This window comes from Camarhynchus parvulus, chromosome 11 (assembly GCF_901933205.1).
Source record: "Camarhynchus parvulus chromosome 11, STF_HiC, whole genome shotgun sequence".
Taxonomy (NCBI): domain Eukaryota; kingdom Metazoa; phylum Chordata; class Aves; order Passeriformes; family Thraupidae; genus Camarhynchus; species Camarhynchus parvulus.
This window is the reverse complement of record NC_044581.1, coordinates 6,291,816-6,302,171: the sequence shown is the minus strand read 5'-3', so window position 1 is coordinate 6,302,171 and position 10,356 is coordinate 6,291,816. Positions and strand designations below refer to the sequence as shown.

At 52.0% G+C, this 10,356-nt stretch overlaps 1 protein-coding gene across 2 annotated transcripts; it reads right to left on the bottom strand.

Annotated features, from left to right (window-relative positions):
- Positions 1-601: 601 nt before the first annotated feature.
- On the bottom strand, positions 602-6,984 carry CFAP20 (cilia and flagella associated protein 20). Of its 2 annotated transcripts, XM_030955888.1 has the most exons (6): positions 6,814-6,984; positions 4,694-4,773; positions 3,504-3,615; positions 2,982-3,170; positions 1,800-1,910; positions 602-900 (listed from the first exon to the last, which is right to left on the bottom strand). In XM_030955888.1, exons 1-6 carry the CDS (start codon positions 6,895-6,897, stop codon positions 895-897), a joined length of 582 nt encoding a protein of 193 aa, XP_030811748.1. In that variant the 5' UTR covers positions 6,898-6,984; the 3' UTR covers positions 602-894. The 2 variants fall into 2 exon arrangements, with proteins under 2 accessions (XP_030811748.1, XP_030811747.1); XM_030955887.1 differs by lacking the exon at positions 602-900 and having other exon boundaries at positions 1,791-1,910.
- Positions 6,985-10,356: the final 3,372 nt, after the last annotated feature.

Sequence of the window (10,356 nt, the reverse complement as noted above, 5' to 3'; positions counted from 1 at the left end):
CATCATCTACTCCCAGACTCACCCCCTTACTGATGGAGTCTCTGGCCTCCCCTTCACAAGCCTTTCTACAACAAAGGCAGATTGGTTTGAGGCAGGGAAGGGCAGCTTCAGCACAGGAAAAGACTTCCGCTCCTGTTGTGCTGAACCTCCCCTTTGATCCCTGGGGAAGGGACAATCTGGCAGCTGGAGTGCTATTGTGTGCCTTGTGCTGCTGAAGGCTTGGCTGAGAGCTGGAGTGAGCTGGTAACTACACAGCCAACAAAACTGTGCCCTAACAGGCAGGTAAGCCTAATTTGTCACTGCTGGGGAAAATGGCTTCAAGGAAAAAGGGAATGAAAAACCTATTTTCATGAACAGCATGAGTTTTTGTCATAGTACCACAAACTTCATGGATTGGAGACAGTTTCTGTATTCTCTGTGGAAACCTCACTAATTTTCCTCTCTGGTTGTGTCTGTGCTATCCCTTAAACAGTGAGGGTGCTGATCAAAGTCAAGTTCAGAGGCAAATTCCAACATCTGGGTTCTCAAAGAAATTCTCTGGCACTTTCTGAAGCACTGAAAAGTTAAGGATCCATCAAAGGAGGAAGAAGACAGAAGCAGATTTACAGAGCCAAATGTTTAATAACTTTTCAAGAACAAGTATTACATCCATATTTAGAGCATATATAAGAGATGGAAACAAGGAAATAAAAAATAAAATTGCTGACTTCAGGAGGATACACTTAACTCCACAATTCCTGCTGAATCCCTTCTTTGGAGGCACAGTGGCCACTTTGAGCAAGACAAGACTGGGTACCAGGCCACCTGCAGAGTTTAGGCTCAGCACTTTAGGAACAGCCAGGAAAACTCTGACTCTGTACAATTTGCACGCCAACATCTCTTCCCAACGTGATGTTATTGCTGGACAGAGCAGGGAGAAGAAAGGAGACACTTACAAGACTTGGCAGCACAAGACAACAGTACTGGGAGGGCTCCAAGCACTCCCCAGGCACGTCTGTGAGGCTGCTACAGCCCAGGAGGCAGTGACAGGTTCCCCAGAGGTGTCACCTACAATTAACACTGCCTTCTACCTCCCACTGCTATCAGCCCCCAATGTCCTCCCTCAGCAGCTTGAAACTTTGCCCAGGAATCTCCTTTGCTAAAATAAGTCTCTGCATTGGGACGAGCTGGCCCTGGCAAAGAAGGTGCTTCCTCACAAGCCTCAAAATTGCTGCATGTTGCTCAAGATCTCTCAGTATGCCAGCATGTTCACTCCTCTCCCATCACTGCAGGAGCAGAGCTTGGTATCTCCTCCTGAGGGCAGCCATGGTGTCTCCTTCCCCTCTCATGGCACCACTGTCTGGTACTGGGCAGGGAAAAGATCGGAGGGGACTCATTTTGGGCTAGAGGGACACAAACAGAATCTCTCCTGGAAGACAAATGTGGAGCTGCAGCTGCTCTGAAGAGCAAAGTTGCTGAGCTGAGTCACGGATAAAAGCTCTGGAGAGATGCCGGGAGGCTGCAACTGCCCAGAGTCCTTCAACACAATCAGGGAGGACGTGGAGAGCAGCTGAACAGCTCACCCTGCTCCTAGATGGGAATGACAATTTCCATGTGTTTTGGCAGGAAAGCTACACAACAAAGCACCCCAGACAGACTGCTCACCCTGGCAACAGAGAGGGTGCTCCCTGGCCGGTGGCCAAAGCTGGCAAGAGCTCTGCTGCCAGAAGAAACTCCGGGTTGCGAAGGCAGCAGGAGGAGGCAGAGGAATGCTAGTCTGGCTCACTGTTCTCCCACCCTCCTTCCCACATCTAGCTCACCTTGGCCTTGTTCTGGACAGGCAGATACAGCTTGAACTCAGCTGGGAGCTCATCTTCTGAGTACAGCCGGTCAGAGAAATACACCCGTCGGATGCGACAGTTGGCGTGGATCTGGGAGTCAAAACAAAGAGTCAGTCCATTTTCCACATGGTCTTTCCACATCCGGCTTTGGTGTCATGCTGCAACATGGATTCTTTGGCTCAGCAGCTGAAATCTATTTCACTGTCTTGCTTTTTGAATCTGACACGGCATCAGAGAAATGTTGGTCTGTGCCCTCTGCTTTGCATTTGCATCCCTGTCTCCAGGTATGAACACTCAAAAGATTTGGCCAAGCTCTGGTATCTCTGCCAACTGTCTTAGTTGCTAAGGGGATTCTCTGCTGTGAACCAACCTCTGCTTTGCTGGTATCAGCACTTGCCAGAACACCCACAGCCTCAGCCTGCTGCATTTTTAACACGCCCACTTCAGGGCCTCCCTGAGGTCAGGAATGAGCCTGTCCAGCCTGTGCTGCCTCCACTATCAGCTGGCAGCAAAGTAGTTGCTCTGGTGCCCCTCGTGAGTATGTGAGAAGGCAGACAACTCTCAGCTGACTGCCTGCACCTCAGGGCAATCCTGCAAGGAACTGCAGCACTCCCCTCACACTAAGGAACAGGCACGCTCCACACACAGACATTCCTCAAAATAACACACACCACTGAACATGACTCCCTAGCACAAGGAACAAGTTCCATGCCCTCAGCAGGAACAAACACTTCATCAGCTCTGTTACAAGGGGCTCAGTGAAAGGAGGGTAACTCCACTTCCACTAGGAAATAAGCTTGACCAGGGGTATGAATGGTCTGTACACTATGGGTCTTTCCTATCCAGGTTCCCATTCAGCCAATCACTGTCCAGCCTATCTGGACAGTAAGGCAACACACAGCTTTCATGGCATGCCACAGGGAACTGCAACTCTCACCCTAACGAACAGACAGCCAGAGAAACAAGAGGGAAAGGGGCTCCTTCATCCCAGCCTAGGCAAGTTAAGTGAGGCCTCAGTCAGGCCTTTGCTCACGTTCCACAGTGCTCTGCAAAGAGCAGGGCTGGCAAAGGAACCCCAGAGGGCTAAAGCCAGATTCCCATCCTGCTGTGCCAGGCAGTAGGAACACGACCAGCTATTGGTTTCCCAGGGCAGCTCCTCACCTGCACTCTCAGGGTCTCGATGTAGTTGGTGCCGTAGGCGCGGCGCGTGAAGTCGGACAGGTTGAACTGGATCTGGTTCCAGCCGTCATCCAGCCGCATGGGCATGGTGCAGATGAAGGGCTTCACCCGAGTCGTGCTCTGGTAGTTGCTCGCCCGGAAACGCCGACGGACGTTCTTGTCATCCAGCACCTGGGCAAGGAAGGCAGGCTGCTCACCCTGGTGCCAGGCCCCCCAGGACAGCGCTAACCCGACTCCAAGAGGGCTCTCTACTCCCACCCCTCCATTCCACAGCAGAAGTAATTTTAACACAGGAAACAGACCCATTTTCAGGAATAGCAACAATGTGTTTGTCAGCTGACTGATGCCCCCATACCAGAAGACCTGACACACCACATGGCCAAGAAAGCAAAACTGTTTTGGGGATCACTCACTGCCTGGGACAAGTTCCAACACAAGACTGCAGGCTCTCTGGCGCCTTCCTCAGTGGTCCCTGGAGGGGCCTCCCCACTGCACACTCCTCACCTGCACTTCAAAAGTGAAGTATTTTTTCAGGTTCTTGATGATCATCACTAGGAAAGGTAGTTTGATGCCCAGGGTCTTCTTTGGGTCAGCAGGGCACGTGATGTACGTGGTACTGAGAGGTGAGAGAAAAACACTTTAGGATCTCACACGGCACAAAGTGCACAGCCCAAGGTAACCCAAGTCTCTCCCTTGGCCCAATGCAGCCTTGGAGGACAGGCAGAAATAGGTAACTGTGATCATAAGACCTCAGCAACAACCGGGGCTTCCTGTAACAGGAGGGGGAGTTTCAGAGGTAGCCGCAGGCAGAAAAAGATAAAAGGCACAAAGAATGCATCTCAAATTGCACTTTTCTCACCCAGGGCATGAAACACCTTCCTGGACAGCTTCACCTCCCCAGTTTCAAGGCCATGTCAGTGCTGTTTCTTAACACAACCTCCTCCTACCCTTGACTGAACAGGTAAAGCCCTCCAGATCATGGCAGAGGCCCTGTGCGCTCTATACGGCTGGGAAAACAGAGGTTGTGAGCCCTAGAAGTACACGTCACGCCTGGCAAGTTTTGTATCAACACTTCTTGGAGGAAGAGAAGCATTGGCTCAGTCTGTCTGCAGGAGAGGAGTCTCCACTGCCCTTATAAGGAGAGCCCTGCTCTGAATCACCCCTGGAGAAGCCTTGGAGACTCTGAGCCTGCTCATGGAGCTGGCGTCTGTCTCCCGGGGCGATGGAGACGAGGTTGCTAAGAGAAGCTCCACAAGCAACTCCCCTCATAAATTTCCCTCTGATCTTCCTGCTGTAGGGAAAGCAGCTGTCACGTGAGGAGAACTGGCCCAAGACAATAGAAGAAACAGCAGACAGTGCTGCTTTTTCAGTAACTGGCAGTGCTGACTGAGGCTGGGTATTAAATACCGCTTTTTTTCCCTTCAAGTGATGGAAGAATAATGGGATTTTATTTTTTATCCCTTAGCCCCACTGAGGATAAGAATGAGAGCTCTACAAGCACATGCAGGGAAAGGCACAGCACACTGCTACAGGGGACTATCAGTGATATGACCCAGATTCTTCCATTTATTGACAAAGACATTGCCATCACATTGCTGTAGTTTGAAGATGATGTCTGCTGGGCACTGCCACCTTTCACTCTGCTTCAGGGCAGAGTCCTGCTCCCCCAGAACAGCAGAAGAGGCTTCTCCTACCTGACATTTGTTCCTTCAATCTCCAGCACCAGTGACTGAATGTCATTGTCTGTGATTCGCTTGATGTGGCCATTGCGCACCTGGAACAGAAGTGGGGCAGACAGCACAGACATCACTTGAGAGGGGAAAAAGAGGCACACACAGCTCCATTAAGAGAAGGAATAAGACCCCAGGAGGACCCATCTATATTCACTTGGCTCCTACTCTCCTGGACCTTGCTGTTTCCAAGGCTTTGATCACTGCCCCAGAGTGCCAGCAAGAGTTTATGGCCCAGTATGCTGCACATACACTGAGTGCAAGACTTCCATCTATCAAAATATGCTGCAGTGAACACAAGGGACTCAAACCTCATAACAGAGGCCCAAATAAACAAACATAAAAGAGTGAGAGTCAAACTTGAGTGCTATAAGGGGTAAAAACAAGGACAAGCAATACAGGGGAGCCACCAGCCAGCCACTGGTCACCAAGGGAACTTGGTTTGTACTGCTGGGCATGGCTGACTGCCTCTGGGGACGGGCTCACACACTCAGGCATCCTCTTGCACACCACACACGCACTCTCTCCACCAGCACAAGCAGTGCACATCCTACTAAGGCCAAAAAAAATATATTGGTTTTCCCCACATCACAAAAGCTTGAGATATTCCCTGAGATCTAAAATAAGTAGAAATCACAGCCTGCTGGTTCTTTTTGCAAAAGTATAAAAGTCTACATTAGGACAGCTAAGAACCCAGTAATCTCAGGCACGCACCTAGGACACGGGAGAATGTCAAATACTGTTTCCAGTTCTCACCAAAATGACAGGGGCATTTCATGCACTGCTGAAGAGAGCATGGCAACCCTCACAACAAGCACACCCAGGTTGGCCATGCTTCATGCAAGAGAGAATACTGCAGCTGAAAGGACCACTGCTGACATCCACCCTGCAAGCAGAGCTCCTGCTCCCACTCATGGGCCACACAATCATAACAGCATCACCCTGCACAGGACAATTCACATGGGAAGGTGCCTCCAGAGGTCTCCAGTCCAACCTCCACCTCCAAGCAGGGTCAGCACACCGTGCTTATGGCTTATCCACTCTGACAGCAAACTACATCCCCAGTCTAAGAGTCTTTAATGCGTCTCGTCCTTGCACCATCCAAATAAGCTGTTGATCCTTTTTCAAAGTCATAAATATTTGTGCAAAGCACAGACACACAGCTGGGCAGTGTGAGGCATCCCAGCTCTTCACAGAGCTACATGGGTACCCACTGATGGGAAACAGGATAGGTCTGTGCTTCCTGTCCCCCATTTCACAACTTGTAAATGCTCACACAAGCCCACTCAGGTCAAACATCACTGTTGTCTGAACTGCTATGAAGGCTTTTGCTCCTACTGAAACCACAAAAAATTCAGCTAAAGTTCATGCACAAGCAACCAAATACAGGTTGTAGCCGTGGTCTCAGAGGTTGCAACAGGTATTGTGCAGAATCACTAAACCATGGATGGCTTGTGACGGGGGAAGCAGCACAGCTCAACATCTCTAAGCATCCTGAGGATGGCTCCTTGATGCAAAACAGCCCGGAGAAGGCACAGGGCCCTGAACAAAACCACTCTAAAAACTGACAGGAGGGAGAAACAAAGCGATGAGACATTCACAACTTCTCCTACACCCACAAGCCTCCACACAGCCCAGTTCTGCACGCCTCTGGCGAGCCTGTTTGAAAGAAGCCTGTTTGAAAGGTGTGTTACGCACCAGGAGACCCCAACCTCGGCCCCACAGGGCCCTGGCCATCCCGCTGCCTATGGCCAGCGCTGGCCACTCCTGCAGCTTCCCCACAGTGCTGCAGCTCCTGTGTGTGTAAGGCAGAAAATGCTCTTAATAACACATTCCCCTCAGAAACACCCGAGGGGCCCGGTACCGGCCCCGGGGCCGTGCCGGTAACCAGTACCCGAGAGATCCCGCTATCCCGTTCGCGGGGGTCCCGGTAACCCGGCCGCCGCAGCTCCGGCCCCGGCGGGGGCCGAGCGGCCCCACAGGAGTCCGGAGCGGCCCCACAGGTGTCCGGAGCGGCCCCGGGCCTGCCCCGGGAGGCCGAGCCGCTCCCCGGGCCGCGTTGCTGGCCGAGCCCGCCGCCTCACCTTCTTGTCCCAGATCTGGAGCGGTTTGCTGCCGATGCTGTAGAGCACCGAGAGGAAGCCGCTCTGGAAGGTGTTCTTGAACATGCCGGGGCCGGGCGGGCCGCGCCGCGCCGCGGCCGCCGCTCTGCCAGGACACGGCGGATCCCTCCGCGCCGCGCCGCCGCCGTCACCGAGGAACTACTTGGGGCGGCCCGGATGCACTTCCCGGTGACGGGGTCGGTGTTGAGGGAGCGCTGCCACGGCAACCGCGGCTCCGGCCTCTGCCCTCCCTCGCTCCGCGGGGCTGCCGGAGCCGAGCCCGCTCCAAACCGTGCCCGGTGCCCTGGGGTCGGCACCGCGCTCCCCGAACGCCTGGGCTGGGCTGTAGGCAGGGACGCCTCTCAAACATCTCCGTTCTTCACGAGCCTCAGGCCAAAGGGGACGCCGTGCTTTGCTTTTCCCAAGGATGGTTTTCGCCCGTGGGGTGTTTCTCGGCCTGGGCTCTTCTCGTTCCTCCCAGGGGCTCCCTGTGCTGCTTTTGCAGGACTGGAGAGCATTTGCTCCGCTTCGTTGCTTCCTTTAGCTGCACTCATTCCTGGCTGCCATAAGAACCTCCTGTATCTTCTTGCTGCTCTAAGCCAGGCAGGGATAACATACAGGACCCTGGCAATATTGGGGTTTGATGTACGGCTTTAAGGGTGTGAGAATCTCTTTGAGTTGAGACAAGGCCTTGGCACAGCTAAAGAGGCTTAACAGGAGCAGCTTGGGCTAGAAATTATATTTCTAAACTGACATACATTTCTTCTGGCTACAATAACACCTGTTTGCACCGTATATTTTCAATGTAATTTACCATTCTGCACCAGCTTTATGGTTCTTCAGGTTAACTCCAGGCCTCTGTTGCTAATTAATGCCCCATTCAAATCCTAACAATGTTGTCTGCTAGGTGTGCTTGTCTCTCCCAGGGGCTACAAACGCTCCCTCACAGCACCTGGGTTAGCAGCACTTTCTCTTTCCTTCACAATTCCTGGCACAAACAAGTAGAGCACACAAAAAGCAAGGCATTAGTTATAAATGATCAGCTATATTTAGTCAGAGGGTTAGAGTACACTTTATATGGCAGGATGAAATAACTTGTTCCCTTAATCAGATGGTAGGAGACAACTGGGACAAATATCCAGCTGCCATTCCTGAACAGCCGGCTCATTCACACACTCTCCACTTACCCCTTTAATGTCATGTTCTGCTGCACACAGAAATAGGTTGTGGTTTCAAATTTTCCCTATTTCTCGATTAATTGTAAGAAAATGTAGCACCCGTTGCCCCTCCTCCTTCCCTGGGCATGTGTGGGCAGAGACAGAGAGCCCTGTAAATCATTAACCCGTATTAATAACCGAGGCTGGCTTTGGGAAGAGGTCTCTGAGAGATGTTTTTCAGAGACTCACACCCTGATATTATCCACCTGGAAGATTGGTAGGAAGATGCTGGTATGTTACCTTACCCCTGCTTCCAATTCCCAGGCTGTACAGGGATAGAATTTGGGGGAGCAGATGGAGGAAAAGGCCCATCCTAAGAAAATAATCTGGCCCAAGAAGTGAGCAGAGAGTGCCTGCTCCAGAAATAACTACCCACTAAAGCATTTCCTTCCCTTCAGAATTCTCAGCAATCCGATGCCTTCAGAGGAATGAGATTTTCAGGAAGCTTCTGAAATGTTGCTCCTCTGGAGTGTCACATTGCTGGGTGCAGTTATGACACCAAAATGTAGCAGGTCTCTCCTATCACCAAGTCTGTGCTTGCCTTGGAGCACCTGGTCCAGGTTCATGGCCTGGGAAATCCTAACCCTCTTGACTGAGGCTGGAGAGCAGATGGCCAGGGCTGGGCCAGCTCCAAGGATAGAGCTTGGACCAATAAAAACAGCACCAGATTCAGTCAGTTCCTTTGTGAGCCAAAAGCCTTCTCTACATGGCGAAACCAAGAACAAAGTAATGACTCCTGCAAGGACTGTGAGATCCTGGGATTTGTCCAGATGACTCCAGCTGGCTCTTCCAGCCTGGATTTTCCTACAGGAACAGCACTGGGTGAAGGGCAGGTGAAATGGGAAAACCAGAAAGACAATTGGGCAGGAGATCCATAACCACCACATGCAAGGAGAGGCAAGGCCCAAAAGCGGCTCTGGGTGCTGAGGCAACCTGAAGGCTTTGGGCCTCACACTGGCTGAACTCTGAACAGTGCACAGGGAGGAAGAGGAGGAAGCTGGGCTGATGCTGAGCAAGGGATCAGAACAGAACAAGGGTGTAAACATCACGGGGTGCAGAAGGAGGCAGTGCCAGTGTATACTGGAGCAAGGTGGCAGAGAAAATTATAGAAGGAGGACACACTGCCTTGGACACCTGTGCAATGGATGGAGCAAGGGGCAAGAATGACAAAAACCTTTTTGACTCCAGACGAACTGGAGACAAAGAAGGATAGGCAAGGAAGAGTTTATTTCTGACAAACAACAGTTTAAAAAGTCACTGAGAGCATTCTCTGGAGACAAGCTGTTAACTTGGAAAGGATATGGGCTGCAACAGGCAGCAGGTGGCAATGGGGAACATGATCCAGCAGCATCAGGAGATGGATAGATCCAAGCAGCAGCAGTGCTCGGATGTGCCACCTGCTGCAGGGACCTCAGCTCAGCACATGCTCACAGGGCTGCTTCTGCCCAGTGTGGGCCCAGTGTGGGCTCTGCCATGGGCTCTTCCCTGCTCTCACCACTGGCCAAAGCTACGCTCACCAAAACCAGTTTTGATGAACGTAGATGCCAGAGATCAGCACAGTCCTGGATACAACAGAGCTGCCACTAAACTGTTCCTTGGCAATGGACCATGCCCTGCCTTACAGCACCAGTAGCTTAAACTTACCTGATGCCCATGTCCACATCTGGGCAAATCTCCATGAGTGACACACCAGGACAGTGCCTTCCTACACCTGTACCCATTACAGGCCTTGTGCAAGGACTCACTCATGCAGTTCCACTTTGGCCAGTGCCCAGGGCTGGGTGAGAGCAGTGCTGAGTGGTTCTGTGCTTGGCAGGAGCCCATGGCTGAGCTCCCCTCCCTGGGAACCAGCAACAGGTCTCTCTTTCCCAGGCAAGAGCCTTGTCTCAGAGGTACCCTTTCCCCAGGGCAGCTTCAGTATGGGGGAAAACTGTAGAGGGAAAAACATATGGGCAATGAAGGAATGGGACAACACAGGAGAAATAATCGTGTACAGCCATACAGAGTCCAGCTGGTGGCTGGACAGAATTTCAAGTGGTTCATTAATACCTAAGACCAGAGCCCAGCTTGGCCAACAACCATGATTGCAGGCAGACTCTCCTGAGCTCTACCAGTGAAGGACCGCATCTGAGAGGATCTCCTGAAGTGCAGTGGCCCTTGGGCAGGACTCCAGGCTCACAGCTTTGCAGTCATGGTGCTGGGGAGGAGGAGGAGAGCCTGAGCCCAAGAAAGAGGAAGAGATGGGAGCTCCAGTGGTTCACAGACAGAGCCATGCCCAAGCCTCCCCAAGGCTGGAAAAAACAGGTAC